The sequence below is a fragment of the Musa acuminata genome, chromosome BXJ3-9 (assembly GCF_036884655.1).
Source record: "Musa acuminata AAA Group cultivar baxijiao chromosome BXJ3-9, Cavendish_Baxijiao_AAA, whole genome shotgun sequence".
Taxonomy (NCBI): Eukaryota; Viridiplantae; Streptophyta; class Magnoliopsida; order Zingiberales; family Musaceae; genus Musa; species Musa acuminata.
In genome coordinates, this window is record NC_088357.1 from 8,839,931 (window position 1) to 8,859,263 (window position 19,333).

A 19,333-nucleotide genomic window follows, 5' to 3' on the forward strand; every position below is an offset into this window, starting at 1 on the left:
AAGATGCACCCAAATGCTTCCAAAACAACTCCACCTTTTCCTAATGAAAACAAAAAGGCTGGACAAATAATAGAGATCATCATGATGGCAACAGATCTCAGAGGACTGACCCTTGTCAAAGTGCCACCAGTAGTCCACTGTTTACTGTATGTATCTATGCATCTGTTTGTATTTTCTCTGATCTCATTCACTCATGAATTCCTCTTTCCTCCCAGTGGCCTTCCACTTAGAGTTGAATGGTATTTTTCCAAGTTTCTTTGACTGTCCATGTTGGATTCCAAAGATCAAAACCCTGCTAATATAGTTTGCTTTTGTGATACTTTCGATAGGTCTTCGTGGTTTGTTTTATTTCTAGATCCATTTAATACGTATTTAACACTTTTGAAGAATAATAATATAAATTTTAAGTGCCATCTTGAAGAATAATAATAATATAAATTTGAAGAATAATGATATAAATAATAATATAAATTTTGAAGAATAATAATAATATGTGTTTAACACTAACGTCCATTGTGGTAATATGATTGGTGTAAAATATTCATCATATTATAAATAATACAATGGCAGCATCTAAATCTCCTGCTAACTATCTTTAATGGATCTGGTACTGTAGCATATAATCATTAGTGATAGGGATAAATCCTAACACTCCTAATCTTTTCTCGACACATAAGTAACACCTAAATAAAGGTTTAGAACCACCTACTTATTACGATCATCAATATGAGGTCACGTCGTCCGACTTTCCAAAATGAGCTTTCAAGAACCACTCCTTACTATCCCTCAATCGAGAAAATAAACCTAGCTCTACATTATAGTTGGTGGTATGGTCGGCTTCACCAGCCTTCCTTTCTGAACGAATGATGAAAAGTTGCTTGACTCAAAGAAGCAAGGAAGTCCGATCAGAAGTATCATCCTGATAGTCCCTTGGGAGCACACACCAGCAAGCCACCTACGTTAAATGTTTCTGCCACATTATGTAAGGAGAGGCTTTGACAAAAGCTAATTCACTTCACCTAACGCTTAGGTATAAAAGTCATGCCTTAGAACAGCTCTGACAAACCGACAAAAGAGACTTTTTACTCTCTTAAGTCACTATTGTCTTTCTCTCCCTTTACTTTCATAGTTTAAACATTGTGGGGTCGAGTTGAGACACCCCTGGCACATATATTATGCAAAATTATCCCTTTACTTTCATAATTTAAACATTGTGGGGTCGAGTTGAGACACCCCTGGCACATATATTATGCAAAATTATCGACACAACCTAGAGGTCAGAAAACTATCCAAGATAGAAGATTATCCAAATCAAGCTTTCTTTCTATCCGTAATGCTTACTATTTATGTCAGAAAAATCATAAAAAACAAACTATATTTTTGACTGAGAATCAATCGACATTGCAGTTGGATATAGAAGTGGCCTTCAAAGTTGTAAGCGTAGTATTACGTTTATATATATAAATATGCATATGCATATAAATATACATATACATATAAATAAATAAATATATATATATATATATATATATATATATAGTCTTATATTTCAGTAAAATAAGAGATTGCCACGTGCGGGATTGGAAAGATCACAAAAATCTAGTGTAGATTCCCAGGTTTCTTGCGGTTCACCCTCACATCCCACCAAGTTCAGCATGCTGCCTCCTCTTACCTCTTCTTCGCCTTATTCTTGACAGTAGGGAAGGGAAGGACCGAGAGATTCCAAGCAGGGAGGGACAGCATGTGGAGGGGTAGAGGAGGAGGAGGAGGGCGAAGTAAGTTTCGGTCCTCTTCTGCAGTTAATCACTCATGTTCTTTGAGTTTTAAGCCTGCAACATCTTTATGTATCATTATGTTCTTATTCCTTGACATATTTCCCAAGAATATCAGTATGTATCCATGTCCTAAGTCACTTGTATTGAAACATTTGATGTATGTAGGTTTCTGGTGTTTCTGATTTCGGTATGAAGCTTTCATTAGCAACAAGATTATGAGTACATGATGTTTATCTTCTGCATATAGCTTTTAGTCTTCTGGATAGACATTATGACATTCTACCTCATCTGTGGTTGAACCTTAGTGGTATAGTGATTTCCTAGTAGTATGATTTCATTCCTTCTCCACATTTTGTGGAAATTTTGGATTCTTGGATGCGCCAACTGCAGCTGCACAATGCTAGGAGAAATCAGTGGTTGGTAATGCCAGATCTTATTTATGAAAGAAGATGATGCCAAGAATTGAACCCTATATAATCCACCCGAGATCCCTCATCGACGGGAGCCTTGTAGACTGCTTATAGGATCATGACACGATGCGGATTACTAATATATTAGTCAATATCCTGTGTAACCCTGTAAATGTTAATACTGTTGTTTCCTTCCATTAGTTCACAGGTGGAATCTGGTTGAACTTTTGGCTAAATGACTGATTGAATATGGAAAATACAAGATTTCCTGTTTGATTGCTTCAGTATTAATATTGGTAATAGTAGATCTTAATGCCTTCGGTTGGTTACAATAATAGAGATCGGTCTGGCTTCCGAACATGGACTTGCAAGCTCTGCAGAAGAGCTTTCTCCTGGAGGGCAGGAAACATCAGAAAGGTTGGATATGCTTCTTCGACCGTTTGAAGGATCATCGTCTAGTGTCGCTGGAATTTCACCTGAGTTTCTGCAGGTTCCGTCGGCATCTTGTTCTGAGTCTTCACTGTTATCCTTCCTGAAAGTGTTGGCACTATAATCTTTCTTGTTGTAGTATCTTACCCAAGATATGAGCCTTTGTGAAATGGACTTATCACGATCGATGTCTCTCATTTCATGCCAATTCTTGCAGACAAAGGATGCTAGAAATATCACCAGGGCACAAGTCGAAACGGCTCCACTTAGAAGAAATAACCCCCAGAAGCTGTTAAAGCCGAGGCTACCAGAGCCAACAATGTCACCCTGTTTTAGACAAGAATCCCGACCCCCGAACCACTTCTTCTCGATCTGTATCATGCTGTCACCCTCAGTTACATTTAGGATTCCTCTTGATATGTCAGGGACCACAGGAGAGCCTTTGGGGAATACCTGTGGAGGAATAGAAAGATCGATTAAATATGAAACTGTTTCTATCACAATTTAGGAACATCTTAAGAGTTAAAGACATACTCAGCAACACAGACATTGATTTTTTAAATGATGTAACAGTAATTTTCAAAGGTCTACCTTTGAACTTGTGTTATCTTGTAGTTTTTGAGTCTCAAGTATAAGATTCCTACATATGAAGTTTTTGGCTGAGAAAAATATCAAAAATGCAGATTTAGAAGGTAGGAAAGATGAAGCTGCCTAAACTCCTAGTGGAAATTTACCATTGATATTTGCTTATGTTCTTTGAAACTTAAGAACACATCCTTAAACTTGCCATGGCAGCAGTAACAACAACAGGCCATGTCATCCAAAACAATAACAAAACTTACATCATGAAAATTAAACTAAAGTTCCTTAAAATTATAAGCAGTATTTTGATTTCCTTGATCTGTTACATCTGAAGCATCCTTTTTTGTTGCAGCAAGCAGTAGCTTACGAATTTGGCCATATGCAAGTTTATTGTGCTAGATGTAGATGTTGATATACTATTTTCCTTTAATATAAGGACTTTAACAATTTCTGTTGATGCAATTAATTGCATGCAGATGGCTAGAAGAAGGTTGACGGAACTTACAAATCCAAATCCCGCGGTCTTGTAAATTGGTCCAACCATTGTATAACCTTTACAGTACTTTGAAAGGAATTGCTTGATATATGGGATTTCATGGACAATGGCCGCAACACCACCACTGTGGCTTCCTTTCTTCAGGGCCTCAACATACTCATCTGAGTAAGAATAGCCCCTCATTCTTTTCTCATCGAAGTTGAGTTGCATCAATAGGCCTTTCACAAAGGAATTGACGGGATATCCTACATACTCCCCATTATTTTGAAGCTCATGTAGGTCAGTGACAGTTGGCTGAAGCTGTTGCACTGTAAGCATTGAGGTTAAACTAGCGGTATGACTGGATGTAAGAATTAGCACCACAAACACCCATATAATCACCACAATTCTAGACAGAAGATTCTCCAACTTCTCCCCTGCAGACATTTTTTGAAAAACCCTTTAGCAAAATTAGCATGGCTAACACTTGGAATTCTGTATGTAGGATGTCAATGCTCGGTACGCATGAAAGTGATAGTAACTAATAGCAAGCCTTATAATGTAGAAGACATTACTGGTTCTTGAGTCCTTAACTGGACTTTCTTCCTTGTAGGTGGCATATTTGAGGTAGATCATGTTTTTCTGACCGTTTTAAGGGAGAGCTTCCATCATTTCATTTCATTTTAAATTACTCTACAATTAAACATGTCATAAGTAGAGCAAATACTAGTGGATTAAAAATGGTATATTCATAAGTAAACTTTGGCGATCTTAGTTACAATGTTACAGAAAAAGATAATCTAGATGTTTTTCAGAATTCTAAAAGCATATGTGCCAATATTTTGAATGGTTATCCAAAAGTTTACTGCATGCTCATTGTTCTTTCAGGTCAAAATATAAAGATAACTATTAACTTTCTGGTACTTTGTTTTGTTACAAGTGTTTATTTAAATTTTCATGCTATCTTCTTTTTTCCTTGTTTCTATATAAGGCAATGAGTAGGTCAGGATGCAAGTCATTTCGTCTTCTGGATTATTCGGTCTATAAACATATCACTATGAGTTAACTGATTAACATATGATGCATGCTAGAAACCCATACAGGCATTTTTCTACTTAAAATGAGGAGAAAGTGTTTGAGGAATCAGTTACGAAACTGTGGGCAAAAACTAGCGTCGAGAAAGAGAAGTAGAAGATTGTCCCAAGCTGCTGGCTAACTGGATCCCTAAACTCCATGTTGATGCAATGTTCGAGCACCCACACAACAAATCCAGTGTAGAAGAAAGCAGCCAAGCTCCCCAACCACAAATCAAAGGTCAGTGGCTTCAAAAATATCCATGCATTCTTGTTGATGCTGTCCTTGACTGGTACCAGCATTGCAATGCCTGATTCAGTGTAAGGTAATGTAAAGTCCACATAGCGAGATCGGTTTTCTCTAATTGTTACATCCCCTACCACAGAGTCATATTTCTGCTGACAGAGATCAATTAGTATAAATCGTATGCTTGGAGATGATGAAATAATGCTGGAAATGGTAAACTAAAAACCATTTAAGCGACAAAAATACTCAAAAAGACATCATGATAGTATAAATACATCAAATTAAGCTTCAAACATTCTTAAGAAAGCCGTTTCATTATACAAGATCTCAGATTTGAAGTTAACCTGCAAACACTTCTAGACATGATGATGCAACAGGTTTAGCTTTTTCAAATGTAACTCAAGTTTGATACATTAAATATTTCCAGAAGAAGTTTGATCATGATCAATAATATCTAGGTAGTTTTTATGATTTAGATAGGAATTGGTCTTTGACTCGTATAGTCATCTAAGGTTATACTAGATAAACAGAAAAGATCACTTCATTATCTATCTTGTAGTTCAGTATCACAACTAGTACTTGCCTGGAAATAGACCTGATCCACAAGGTCATCGTATGTCCCTGCACACAGTCCTTTTTCATTCTCGAAAGGGATGTACTCATGTGGAAGAGCATAAGGCAATGTCTGCAATGCAGCTTCGAAGACATCAATGCAGAACCCACTTACCGTGATCGCATTGGTGATGGGATTCCTTTCCACCTTCACAAATTCATCAGTTTCATCCAACAAAGGAACACCAATCCTTAACTTCTTCCCACTTAATGGCATCTCCCAACCCTTTGGAACAACAGTTGATTCTCCTGGCCAGATCACTGGATTCATATCAGTCATCAAGGCTGAATACTCTTTAGTTCTGTTCTTTTTAAGTTGTTTTACAATTCCATGCTGGGGTGTCCAGAACCCAATTTCTCTCCCTCCTTTACCAACCACATTGATAATCTGAAATGTGGAGGACTGCAACTGCCCATCTGCAAAAAGAAATTCCCCACTTATACCTCTGAATCTGCTTTCAGATATCAATTTTAGCAGTAGAGGACCAGCAATAGACACCCCCAACCTGTCTGATCCTGTTGAGTTACCGGTATTTGCTAGCTTCAGAAAGCTAGAATTTATGCCCTTAACATTTTCTGCTGCCATCGCCACAGTCCATACTGTATCATAAGCCCACAAGGCAAAGATCCCAGGTTCAGCAGGCTGATCATCAGGGTTCTCCTGCTGAAACCTCCTCCTCCATCTCCTGGCAAAATGATCGAGCTTTCTAGACTTGGGAACATATAGTCTTACACCAATTGTACCTTGCATTGATGCAATGATAGATGGGTCAAGTGACTCAACAAGACTTGTTAGTCCATCGGTCATGATCCATGCATATCCTTGGCTCATCAAACCGGCCTCATTGACCTTCCTGAAGAGGCGAGAACCCATGGGAACTGACATGTGCACGATGAAGACCCTGGTTTGCATGGTCATCAGTTTGTAGAGTTCTTCAATTATTTGGTCATCAGTTGCCACTAAGGAAATCACACTGCGGTAGGGGACACGGCAGTCAACCTGTTCAAGGGAATCGATGAGGTATGGTACGATGCCCCTACCATAATCGGAGTCCTCATAGACAGGAACAACCTCCCTCCATCCATAAGCCCTGATAATGGAGGATATACTATCCACCTGAACAGCATCATCAAATGCTGCCCGTACAAAATACGGTGTTAGGGCGGATGAGAGGGAAGGACTTGTTGCCGTGAAGGAGATAATAGGCACATGAGATTTGTTGCCGACATAAGAGACCAGTGCTGCTTGTGAGGATTTTTGAGGGCCTATAATGACCTGCACCTCTATCTTCTCTATAAGATCCAAAGCTGTGTGCAAGCAAAGAAAATGTAGTTGTCAGTATAAAACACTGTAACACCAAATTTGTCGATCAACATTTAGATATCAGACAAGCATACAGTACTAATTTAATGTTAAAGGAAGATGCCAATATGTATTGATGCTTGTGTTGAGGGGGCAGCAAATATTTGGAATGAAATCAGCATAGCAACTGATCTATTACCTACAAATTTTACTCAAATCTCCAACTGACATGGTGGCCGCTTATAGATCAGTTTTAGATTCATTCTCAACTTGTAAGGATTTCAGAAGGGGTTGACAAACTAAACATTGGATGTCGTAACCTGCTTTCTTTATCTTTTCCCATTCAACATAGAATTCTTTGATTGGCATTTTCTGTATCAGATAGAGACACAGATCCATTGATAATGTTTCCTGAGAAAAAAAAAATCAGAGATCAAATTGTCTGGAGGTGGACTTCTGATGATTCTTTTTAAGCTAAAACATCTATATGCCTTTCTGCACAGAAACTGACATATTATATCTGCTAGCATCTGGAAAGGTAAAAATACAACTAAGGTTTAAAATACCAGTATGGACACCGGTAGCCTGTCAAGGCTGCTATTTACTAGTTGTTACTGTACTGGTATGGTCTGATACAACAATATAAGATGGGAAGAATTATTACCATGGTACTGGTGTACCAATACCAGATTGGACTGGTACATACATACTAAGTGATGTGCTCACTATACCAAAAAACTCCAAACCATATCAAAGATTCCTGTGAAGTTCAAATTCTTTGCTTGGTTGCTATAAAGAATGTTTACATGCAAAATTTATCAAGGTAGAAGGGCTATTAATGTTTAAAGATTGTCAGTTGTCAACATCATTGAAGAGTAAATATGATTTATTCATGTGGTGTACTTTTGCCAAACTTGGGTAGAAAGTATAAAGTTGCAATTGTGATTTTAATGATCATCCTCGTAATTTTTATGTGTTGTTTAGGAAATCAAGCTTAGTTGCTATCTAAAGAGAATTAGATTATTAGATCATGAAAGATTTGGCCTTCCTGTGGTACTGGTTTATCTGGCTGAAAAGGAGTGAAAGGACCTGTTTAGGAGTCTCAGAGGGTGAAGAGTTATCCTCTTATCTGAAATTATTCTTTAGTAGGTTTCCTTGTGGAAGGCACTTTCTCAGTTTTTTCTTCCTCAAGATAAAACGAAGAATGAAGCCAAAAGTTATGGTTAGGAAACCCTTTGGAACTACATTTTTCTTTAGTAAATTTCCACCTCATCTTTTTCTAGATAAGAAGGCAAGATTGGTAGAAAATGGGCTTTCTTCTTTTGTTAATTGTTCTTGAATTTTTCTTTCTGTTCTTATTGTCCTGAACTAGAAAAAAAAATGGCGAATATAAGAAACAGACATGCTGACAGCTAACACCTTATTAGACAGAACAAATTCATGTCAGACTTAAAGTCTGGTGTGGAGCTTTTATCTCCATATGGCTTCAGATATTTGTAGTTCGTAATGACAAAAAGCAGATTGAATGCCATTTTCTTATTTCTTTTCATTTTTTGTTGTTTTTTTTTTTGTTCAGAAAGGTGGTCAAAAAGTAAAGATGTTCTTCTACTTCTGTAGTATGTTTGCTTATCAATACATTTCAACGCTCCTTCAACACTGCTACTTAAGCCTCAAATAGTCTATCACATGAAGTCCACAAGCTTCTGCTAACCATCGAGATTGATGGATGCATGAATGTATCCATTTCCTTCACACTTAGACTTGGATTTTGTATGTTTCTAAGTTTGTGTTATCTCTCTGTTTCAGAAATAATTGCAAAGGCACAAAAATTCTGATACTAATCAGACAACAAAAGATAACTGGATAGCTACCTGCAGAAGCCGCCTGCACCACATCGTTACCCGAATCTTTGGTGTGGAGAACCAGTCTCGCGGTGTAGTTGCTGTTGATGGAGTAGAAGTCATCGATCGCCATCGATATGCTAGTTTGCCCCATTTTTCCGACCAAGGTGGTCAGGTCAAGGATTACTCCAACATGAAAGGGATTTTCCATAATGTTGCTGCCATTTCTCTGTGCTGCTGCAAAGAGAATGAACGTGAACAGGAAGACAATGACACCAGTAGGTTTCTCCATTTTGAGCTACGGACTGTTTGCTCAATTATTGTGCCGATTTGCCTTTTATAAGATCTCTTAGGAAGCTAAAAGAAGTCAGATTATTGCAAGATAGTTTCCTTTGACAAAGTCAGTATGCCATTTATTATGATGAGATGAGAGTACAACAGTTCAGCATGAAGTCTTCTTCTGCATGCGATCTCTGCCGTGAGCAGCCTTTGCCAAGTCTTCCTCAAGACTTCTAACTCATCTCATTCCACAACACAAAGTAGCTTCTCATGTTGTACTTCTCTTCAAGGTCAAGATTCTTGTTTTGCACACAACTTCCATGGCTTCTCTCTAATGCACATAAAAGCTGCTGGTAACTCATCTGAAGCTGGTAGTTCATTCACAAAGCCATGAAGTAGTTGTGATTCTTTAAGATGCTCAATGGTGGATACCTTGATTAAGTCAACCAGAATCTTTTTTCTAAGAGAATTATGCTATGCTATGCTATACATATGAACTAAATAATACATTCATGCCTCACTACTGCAGGTACAGGGAAGTGGGTGGAAAAATCTCAGCTCTAAACAAATAGGAGAGTTGAAAGATTCAAACAGATTGAAGGCATGGGAAGTTTCTCATCAGCATACTTCCAATCGAAAGGAAACAGAGCTTAGGGTACTGTTCATAAAAGAATAATTCCATATGCACATGTAGAGCACATCATTGCAATCTTGGAGGGCAAGAGATGGATTATAAGAGAAAACACAGAAGCAATAGCATCTTCCCTCAATGGCATTGACTTGCCATGGATTTCTGAGAAGCTGAAACAAGTCTAATCATAATAAGATGGCTTACTTTGTCAAACTCCGATGTAATCCAAGCACTATGATGAGCTCAGAGTATAATAGTTGCCTCGATGACTTTGATTAGTATGAAAGGAATTGATTTGGAAAATGATGTGCATCATCAACAAAATGCTACTAGGTGGACACCTCATCTCCATCAACTCTTCGAGTTCAAGCTCCTGTTGTAGTTTGGTTCATCTTCTTGATTGAGCTATTATTTTGATTATGGCAAATACCAGATGACATTCATGACAAATCTTACTTGATAGAACACAACTCAGTAGCAATTTGAATCTTGTTGTATTGTCTTCTCAAATCTGTGGAGAACTAAACCATTAATCTGACAAGTCTGTTAAAAAGATCTAAGATGCCAAAGCCATATATATATATATATATATATATATATATATATATATATATATATATATATATATATATATATATATATATATATATATATTCTTTGTTGCTCAATCATAGCTGCTTGCCTGCATGTGAAAGAAAAAAGCTATGCTGACTCAGAACAAAGAACTTAGCATGTATAATCCCGACAGGAGGAAGAGAGGTGAAATATATACAATCATGAAAATAGAACATTCCCTTGAGGGAAAATTAACTTGCCTATCCACCAGTTTTCAATAATCAGATGGTACAACACTTCAGTAGCAGCACTAATGTACATCCCCATGGGAATGAACTATGGCTTCTTTGTATCAGGAGGGACTTTTACCCCCATGAGTCCAAGCAGATTCGAAGTCGGACCTGGAAGGCCTTGTTGAGAAGAAAATGAATCAAGAAGACTTTTAACGAGGTTGACATCCACATCAACAGGGGTTAACTCCTCGTTCATATCATTTGCAGCATTGGAGGATGTAGCATTTGATGGTTCCTGGATAATGCCATATTGCAAATTAGTATAACAAAAATCAATTGAGAAAAACTCCAGGGAAACTTAACCTTCTAGTAAAAAGCCCATAGATAAGCATTTGCTTAGTGCTAAAAAACTTGACCTAACTCAAAATATCAGAGTTAGCTTCCCCAGTAGTGCTCAAACGTGTAGTTATTTCGACCGGTTCTCCCATATTATCAGCTACAGCTCATTTTTGCAAGAAATCATTGTTTTCCTCTCCAGAATTAGCTTTTGCATACTAATGTGTAAAGGTTTTTTAATCAATCCTCTGGTTGGTTGATATTTGAAAGAGGAGTCACTTACTAATATTTATATTTTTAAAAGACAGATGTTTAGGTAGAATGGCGTAAGATTCAAAATTTCTAACCAAGGTTCTCGTTCTAACGTTTGATCATTACTTTAAATATACAAAAACAAAGTTCAATTGTTTATTTGAGGCTCCTAGATAATCCTATTGAAAAGCTTCCCCGTATATCTTCTCTCTCTCTTTTCTTGTATCTCATTCTATTTTGTATCTTCTTCTCTTTCATCTTACTTCATCATAATGGAATGCTTAGGAATTAGGAGCATTCTCCCATTATTCAAAACAATTTCATACATTGTTGTTTCAGATAATGAGGAAATATCATTGGAAGTTCCAACAACTGAGGATAACTATCAACACTGAATAAATGGACCTAGAGAATTTCAATAGAGTAAATAAAAATGGAGTAGATTATCATCGAAGAAAATTCACTTTTGCTCCTCAATAATCTGTAAAGAAATATTAAGGTTTGATGATTATTTCACACTCAAGTTCCAATAGATCTTTTGTCATTAATTTCAACATAATTTTAAATTTGAATATGTAAGTATCATTTGATTTTACTAATTGAGGATTGCCAGATGTTCAACCATATTAAAATCAATAAAATTTACTAATCCATCTCCAAGCAATGACAAGACCAAATACATTAATTAGGGCATTGCACAGGTTTCATGCTAGCAATATGTATGCCAAAGCTACAACATAAATACAAAAAGATGGCAACAACACTAAAAAAATACTGACAACGGAATACAGTAGATTCCAATTTTCAAATAATTCGTGCTAGCAATATGTATTTCAATTTTCAAATAATATCAATTAACGGAAGAAAGATAAAAAAAGTATGCAATGAATACATGTCATTTAATTGAAAAATCAGCAGAAAAAGAAAAAGAACTGAAAAAAAATTAAGAAACAGAATCAAATATTACCTCAGTGACATTGTTGGACTGCTGGTGTGCACGAATGAAGCTTTTCTTCAGAATAGTTGCATTAAGTTCTTCGTTTAAAGTATCAGAATACAACTGCATGAAACCATCCTCTGAGTTGTCGTCTTCCAGTTCTTCTGCAAGATCACCTTCATATTCAGAATCATCTGCAACAAACAAAGCTTAAATAAGAGTACTGCTCTTTTCAAAATAGCCACTGAAAATGAGTTGTGAGAATACATTTCAAACTAAGAAAAGTGAACATGATAAGCAATTAATGTCTCAGAATAGGTAGTCTTAAACAATCACCTCGCCCATTCCCAAAATCACTGTCAGGGCTTCCACTAAAATGATACTGCCTTGTTTTTCTTATGTTTTCTTCTTTTTATTTCTTTTGTTTTCTTTAACTTGACTACACAGCAACAAAAAATGAATAGAGATTGACACCTCCATATATTAACAGTGCTAATCTTGAAAACCATGCTCTTTGATTCTACGCTAGAGCTTTTCCCAGAGAAGAATCAAAGGAGATGACAACCAAGGCATGAATTTTGATTTATTACAAATAATAGGTAAAAATACCAAATTCCATATCCGATGATGAGGTATGTCCTTCAAGTTCCTCATCCGATCCAACTCCTTCACATGAGACCTCCCCTAACACTGATTCCATAGCTTTCATGAATTGATCAGCATCAAGTTCCACTGACTTTGAATTCCTGTTTTAGTCAACAAGTTAGATCAGATGGCAAGTCATTAACTAAAGACTCATCAGTAAGTGTTGGAAAACTGAAGTACCCAACAATATGTTCATAAATACCCAATTCCACAAAATAAAAAGAAATAGACTTCAGATATCGTTGCACATGGAATTTACCCTAAGGACAAGATTTGTGGGCATGTGTTTGTCCAATTTAGATTTTCATGAACTTCAAAAAAGTCAAACACTGAGACCCTACATTACAAAATCAAGAACAGATAAAAAGGTTCACCCAGTGCAAAGACTCATGCCAACAATGCAGGGTAGACCAAGTTAAAACACACACCATTAACCCTACAAGTATTGAAGTAGTTGTGTCAGTGACTAAAACCCCCAGTCATCCACATTCCAAAAAAGCAACCTTACCATGACAAAAAGGCTCCTCCTCATAAGAGTGGACAAAAATTGTACATCAAATACAAGAAATATCTATGATTAAATAGCCTTTAAGTTAATTTTGGTCATTTCTTGCTTCCTCTCTTTGATTTTTCTGCCCAGGTTTTACAACCATAAGCAACTGCCCAGACCAATGACTAATAACCTCATCCTTTCTTCTTCTCCTACCTATGAATGTGCCTAATCCCTTTCATCTTTTTATCGCCATGGTACACTTCCAACAGAGTCAGTAGCACATCATTGCAAAAACCATCATCCCTTCTCCCTTCTGCTAATGTACCAAAACAAATTGTGCCCTCCAATGAAAGCATGATGATCTGGTTAAGATGGCCAAAGATTACTCTTCACCCAACAGCATCATTTAGCTTCTACTCAGTACAAAGACAACATATAATTTTTTTTCACTATATAGTTTAACTAAGATTCATTAAAGGAGAGCAAAGAATCAAACTTGACAAGCATATTTTGCAGAACAAGTGATAAAGTTCACGTAATAAAACTGGCTATCACAGACAAGAACCTGTTCTCAGGAACCTCTGCCCCTTCAAAACTCGAGAGCTTTTGGACAAATGCTTGCATAGTTTCTGTTATATCTTTAAGATTGAAATCTTCAGATAGTGAGCTAGAAGCCTTTCCAGTGCTCTTCTGCTGCTTCCTCTGCTTCCTTTCAGCTTCGTAGTCTTCCATTTCTTTCTGTCTCTCCATAATAGCAGTGTTCAACTCCTCTTCCCCATCATACATCCAGGAATCATCATCATTAGGAGGAAGCTCAATGCCCTTGAAGCCATCGACAGAATAGGACATGGAGAGTATTTCATCTATCCGTCGAACAGGAGCATTCAGGACCTCCCTACAAAATGTAAAGTTCCATTACAAAACTCAAACAAAACTAATGATTTTTGCAATACTATACAAATCAGATAGTTTTCCATATAATAGCTTCACAAGAGGTCTGAGCCTATATAACTTGGATAAGAACATGACAATGCTAGTATAACACCTGAATCTTCAAATGATCAAACTCAAGAACCACAAGAATGTAGCTTTACCTTGTTCGGGAATACAGAGAACTGTTCTTATAGTACTCTAATGCACTATCCATAATCCTCTGGTATTCCTTAGATCCAGGAAGAAGCCCAGTGAAGCACCCACTACTTTCCAAACTCTGCTTGAAAGCTTCCCAAGTGCTACCCTTCCCTTCCTCCCCAGCTTGCCTCCTCTCCTGATACATCATTTCGAACCCACAAGCTACCTTCATGCCCAATTCCGCCTCCATAAAAGCAGCAGGTCCCTCCTCCCTCGACGGCATCAGGTAGCCCGTTGGCGCCTGAAACTTCTGCTGCACCAGCTGAGCGTACATGGCCCTCGACATCCGAACTGAGACCCTGACCATCTCGATATCCCCATCGCTGCCCCTCAAAAACCTCTCCATTCTGGCTGCGTGCTTCATGGTATCAACATCTCGGTCATAGAACCCGTCTACTGCCAGAGAGATCAAGAAAGGCTCCTCCTTCAGGACCTGCGCCACTGGCAGTGGAACTCTGACCCTGACTCTCTGCATATTGGCCATGGCCTTGTCAGGATACCCGGAAATCTTCCTTAAGATCGCAACTTGGACCTTGTCGGAGGCTCTGGTATCGACCTCCTCGCTCCGGACCGATGCGAGGGCGGCTTCGAGGGAGGGGGTATCCGGGAAGACCCGTTTGGGAACGATGTGCAGCTGGCCGCCCCGGATAAACACTCGGTTGGCAGCAGTGTCGGGTTCGAGCCAGCGAGGTAGGGCGAAGGCGGCCTCGATGAGCAGGAAATCGCCATCGGAGTCCCAGGCGCGGGCGGTGATGGACGGCACGGCGGAGGAAGCGGCGAAGAGGAGGGCAGCGACGAGCCACTCGTCGTCGAGGGCGTCGCCAAAGCGGAGTTTTCCGTGGAGGTGGGGGAGGGGGGGCGAGCGGCAGAGAGGGCAAGGGCCGTCGAGGGAGGAGGGGATGGAGATGGCGAAGGGTTCGTGCTGCCAGATGTAGTCGCGGCAAAGGGGGGAGAGGAGGGATACGAGGTGGAGGTGGAGGGAGCGGAGGACGGAGAGGGACTCAGAGGGGGGTAGGGCGGCGGGGAGGTCGGGGTAGACGGCGTAGAAGACGGTGTCTTCGGGGATCCGGTGCGCTCGATGAGGGAAGAGAGATGCAGCGGAGGCGGAGGCGGAGGACGAGGACGAGGAAGGCTTCGCCATGGAGCAGAGAAGAGCGACAGGGAGGCGCGCGGTCTGCGAAGTCGGGAGACGAAACCCGATGCTTCGCGATGGTTAAGGTTTAAGGAAGGTTGGGCTCATCGTCGACCCAAACCCAAGGATCTAATAGGCCTTTAATTGGGCCCCAATTTGGGCCTCCATACTTGATTGCATTGATGGTGGCTCTCTCGCTCGCGCGCATATATATATATATATATATATATATATATATATATATATATATATGAATTTAATAGCATGAGATGAGTCAGTCTTCAGTTCTTTTCCTTAGATCATCTGACGAAGTTGAAGTAAAACTGATGTAGCTTCCTGTGGACCCCCACAGACGTGGACTTGGTTAGCTTGACAGCCTAACTAAGCCGCCCGGAGAAAATTTGGGGGAAGTCCCTTTCATTTGCGTCAACGTTGATGCTTAGAAGAAGTCCGATGTGGAGTCTTTTTGCTTAGGTTTCTTTCACCAACCATGGAAAGACCGAGTGAATTAAAGGGGGATGGAGAAGAATGATGACGGTGTTATCCTCAAATTTGATCGACAAATCGAATGGATTTGAGATACGAGATTGGTTTATTGGGTCTTCTGCAAGCTTACGGTCAACCTCAGCTAATCCTTTCCGTCAAAGGCGAAAGGAGTTCGTGTGCATACGCGTAGTTCGTGGAATCCAACCTTGGGGTGCATCATGGATCAGTTCCAGCCACTGAAGGCATGACGAGAGAGAGAGAGAGAGAGAGAGAGTAGGGGCCCTCTCGCCTTTTGTATGGGATTCTCTGCCTTCTCTTTAGCTTTCCAGCAGCCCTCATCGTCCCCAGCTGGAATCATCTTGTTCCCACTGCTTTTTTGTTTTTTTTCTTTTTCTTTTACTTTAACATTGCAAACAGATGATGATACAATATCACCTTCTTCATGATAATGATTATTTGATAAGTAGGGGGTTTGTAAGTCGATGTAATGTGTTTGGGGTCTGAAGCTAATTCAATGTATTTTCTTATATATTTTGATTTTTCGACGGACTAGGAGTTCAAGGTAAAACTATAGATCTAGCAACATAATTTTTCTGCAAGCAGGATGTCAAAAGTCAGGAGAGTTCGATCCAAGATCCTATAAAATTATAACAAATGTGTATCAAACAAATATTAATTTGATACTTAACTTATTATAATCCAAATATTTGAAAATTAAGTATTGTAAATTAAAATAAGTGAATTTTTATTAAAAACTACTAATTTTGAGATTTGTTTTTAAAATTTCTTATAAAGCATTTACTACAATGGACCCCATTGATCTTGACATCCTTAACTCTCCCCTTGTTCTCGTAACCTCCTTCACATCTACCTTCACCTCCATCATTGGCTACTTATGTTGCGAGTAAAGGCGATGAGGGCAAAGCGCATAAGGGAGGGGAGTTAGGGTGATGGGGCCAACGACCACTTATGTCATGTTCAAGAACAACAATCGAGTGGCACGATAGGTTAGATTAGGGCTAACGAGGTTCAACAATAGACACGATAGTAAGCGGAGGAGATGACTAGCAAGGGTAATGTCATCATTAAAAAAGAGGGGGTGGGGATAGCTAAAAGTTAGGACGTTAACTAAGTGTAATCACCGATGATATTTTTCTCCTTTAACATAAATTAAATTTTCATAAATAATATATTATTTTATTTAAATGGTTAACTTCCTTGTTTGTATAGTATGGTTAAGAAAATAATGTAATTTTAGAAAGTAAATAGTTTAAATTTTATTTTATATCTGAACTATAAGAAATAAATATTATAATTATATCATTATCTATGAAAATAATATAAAAATAAAAATTAAATTATTATTTACCTTTTGAAGAGAGCTCATCCTTTTCTCCCTTATTTCTCACGTAATGGGAGGATTAGGTAGAGGATTCGCAAGGAGTGGATCCTCCATGCGAGATACGATCCTCTATTCTTTTATTACCGGTTGTTATTCATATTTTTAAATATTTAATATTAGAGTTATTATAATTTATATGATACATAATAATATTTTAATTTTTAATTTTATAATTAATAAATAATGATTATTAAATTATGATGCTAGAATGATTAATTAATTTAATGTTAATAATAGTTCTAATTTATTTAATTAGACGTATTTATGTTTTGAAGAATTATAAGTAAACTTCTATGATTTAATTAGTTTAAATTTAAATTAGTTATTTTATAAAGAAAAATAAATTTGATGTGAATTATTATATTATAATATTTTAAAATACTTCTAAAAAATATTAAAATCTAATTTAATAAGAGAGATCAAATTTGGGTCTGACCTTAGTTAAGTTTATTGACCAAACTAGCATATGTGGTCAAGTATGACATATGTCATATAGTCAAGCATAACCTAGCACTTGTGATTAGGTATGATCAAACTCATGTAATTAGAAATAACCCAGCCCATGTGATTAGTATAACTCAGCCCATGTAGCCAGGTACAACTCAGCCCATGTGGTCAAACATGACCTAGCCCATATGACAGTATATAGTTTAACTCATATGACCAACCCAACTCATATGATCAAGCATAACCCAGCCCATATAACCATATATGTTATAACTCATGTGGCCAGATACTGTCCAACTCATGTAGCCAAGCACAACATAGTATATCTAGTCAAGCATGCTCCAATCATGTGACTAGACACGACCCAACTATGCGAGGAGGCATGGCCTAGTTTAATAATAAAGCTCAACCTAGCCCCCGAAGTTATGTCTGCCCAACTATATAAATGACATTAGATACATTATCGTCCCTCTGTTCTAGTCCATTGAACCTAAGCCCAACCTACTATTTGGGACAAGAATATGTGGCACACGTGAACCATCCAAAGCTCGGGTGAGTTGGTTTGGTCTAAGATAACGTTATGAGATAGTCTAATTTTCATTTCATTTATTAGTTTGAACTCACTAGTTAATTAAATAAGATAGATTCAATCGGTTTAAGATGGTTTAGAGTAATCTTAGACCAACTTGATCGGTTCAAGCTCACTTAACAAAATTAAAATCAATCAAATCTAAATTAGATCAGTTCTATAAGGATCTAATATCGATTCTATTATATCCTAATTGAATTAAGTTTGGTTCAAGTTAATTAATGACTATTGAGAGAGATCAATGCCTCGTGTCTTTATGACTTAATAAACTTAAAAATTCTATTTGAATATATCATTTAAAAATTATTAATATTTTTTTTAATTAAATTGATGATATTAATGTGATTATTAAGCTATTCCAATTATGGTTCTAGTTAATTAATGACTATTGAGAGAGATCAATGCCTCGTGTCTTTATGACTTAATAAACTTAAAAATTCTATTTGAATATATCATTTAAAAATTATTAATATATTTTTTAGATTAAATTGATGATATTAATGTGATTATTATCCTGTAATATATAACTATTATAAGTGAGTCACATTGGAAGTGCAATTTGTGATACGAGCTACAGGTCCATCCTAATATGAAGCCACTAATAGATATAGTTTAACAGGTTATATATATCAAGCATTATCGTGCATAATATTTTATCATGTTACTTTATGTATGCAAATAAATGGATTAATATAAATGAATGATCATGATTAATTATGTATTCCTATGGGGGTAGATAAGATGATTTTTTTTTTAAGATTAATGAACCGTTAGACATGATGGTTAGACGACTCTTCATCTGTTGTTGAGGAGAATGCATCTCCACTTGGGTCGATGAGGGATATCACTTCATCCGCTGTTGGAAGTACGATATATGTTCTCTTTATCTTATATTAGGAGAGTACACTATTGAAGATATATGCGTTTATTATCTAATTATTACATATATCATCGAGATGTATTACGATGTATGATTATATTTACTATATAAAAATTATGATTCTTTTTCTAATATTATCATTTCATATTAAATTATTA

At 37.5% G+C, this 19,333-nt stretch overlaps 2 protein-coding genes and 1 long non-coding RNA gene across 5 annotated transcripts; 1 reads left to right on the top strand and 2 right to left on the bottom strand.

Moving 5' to 3' along the window:
• Nucleotides 1-1,638: 1,638 nt before the first annotated feature.
• LOC135649446 (uncharacterized) lies at nt 1,639-9,935 on the top strand. Of its 3 annotated transcripts, XR_010501266.1 has the most exons (5): nt 1,639-1,775; nt 3,673-3,857; nt 4,763-4,985; nt 8,713-9,025; nt 9,556-9,935. It is a non-coding gene; the product is annotated as an uncharacterized LOC135649446 (long non-coding RNA). The 3 variants fall into 3 exon arrangements; XR_010501265.1 differs by lacking the exon at nt 9,556-9,935 and having other exon boundaries at nt 8,713-9,387; XR_010501267.1 differs by lacking the exons at nt 1,639-1,775; nt 9,556-9,935 and adding an exon at nt 2,536-2,675 and having other exon boundaries at nt 8,713-9,387.
• On the bottom strand, nt 1,782-9,039 carry LOC135649445 (glutamate receptor 2.1-like). The gene is made up of 5 exons (XM_065167793.1): nt 8,778-9,039; nt 5,575-6,911; nt 4,828-5,140; nt 3,702-4,108; nt 1,782-3,067 (listed from the first exon to the last, which is right to left on the bottom strand). Exons 1-5 carry the CDS (start codon nt 9,037-9,039, stop codon nt 2,495-2,497), a joined length of 2,892 nt encoding a protein of 963 aa, XP_065023865.1. The 3' UTR covers nt 1,782-2,494.
• Nucleotides 9,936-10,365: 430 nt separating the features above from the next.
• Nucleotides 10,366-15,446, bottom strand: LOC135648743 (protein ecdysoneless homolog). Its single transcript, XM_065166665.1, has 5 exons — nt 14,203-15,446; nt 13,674-14,003; nt 12,580-12,716; nt 12,001-12,164; nt 10,366-10,740 (listed from the first exon to the last, which is right to left on the bottom strand). Exons 1-5 carry the CDS (start codon nt 15,378-15,380, stop codon nt 10,549-10,551), a joined length of 2,001 nt encoding a protein of 666 aa, XP_065022737.1. The 5' UTR covers nt 15,381-15,446; the 3' UTR covers nt 10,366-10,548.
• Nucleotides 15,447-19,333: the final 3,887 nt, after the last annotated feature.

What these genes read in the sequence shown, in the direction of transcription:
- LOC135649445 (XM_065167793.1), bottom strand. Translation starts at nt 9,039, where the DNA reads ATGGAGAAACCTACTGGTGTCATTGTCTTCCTGTTCACGTTCATTCTC. An exon ending in GGTGCAGGCGGCTTCTGCAG is followed by an intron (nt 6,912 to 8,777) that starts GTAGCTATCCAG and finishes GCTTGCACACAG; the next exon opens with CTTTGGATCTTATAGAGAAG. An exon ending in GACGCTAGTTTTTGCCCACA is followed by an intron (nt 4,109 to 4,827) that starts GTTTCGTAACTG and finishes AAATGTCTGCAG; the next exon opens with GGGAGAAGTTGGAGAATCTT.
- LOC135648743 (XM_065166665.1), bottom strand. Translation starts at nt 15,380, where the DNA reads ATGGCGAAGCCTTCCTCGTCCTCGTCCTCCGCCTCCGCCTCCGCTGCA. An exon ending in TCTCTGTATTCCCGAACAAG is followed by an intron (nt 14,004 to 14,202) that starts GTAAAGCTACAT and finishes TACATTTTGTAG; the next exon opens with GGAGGTCCTGAATGCTCCTG. An exon ending in ATCATCGGATATGGAATTTG is followed by an intron (nt 12,165 to 12,579) that starts GTATTTTTACCT and finishes TGTTTGTTGCAG; the next exon opens with ATGATTCTGAATATGAAGGT.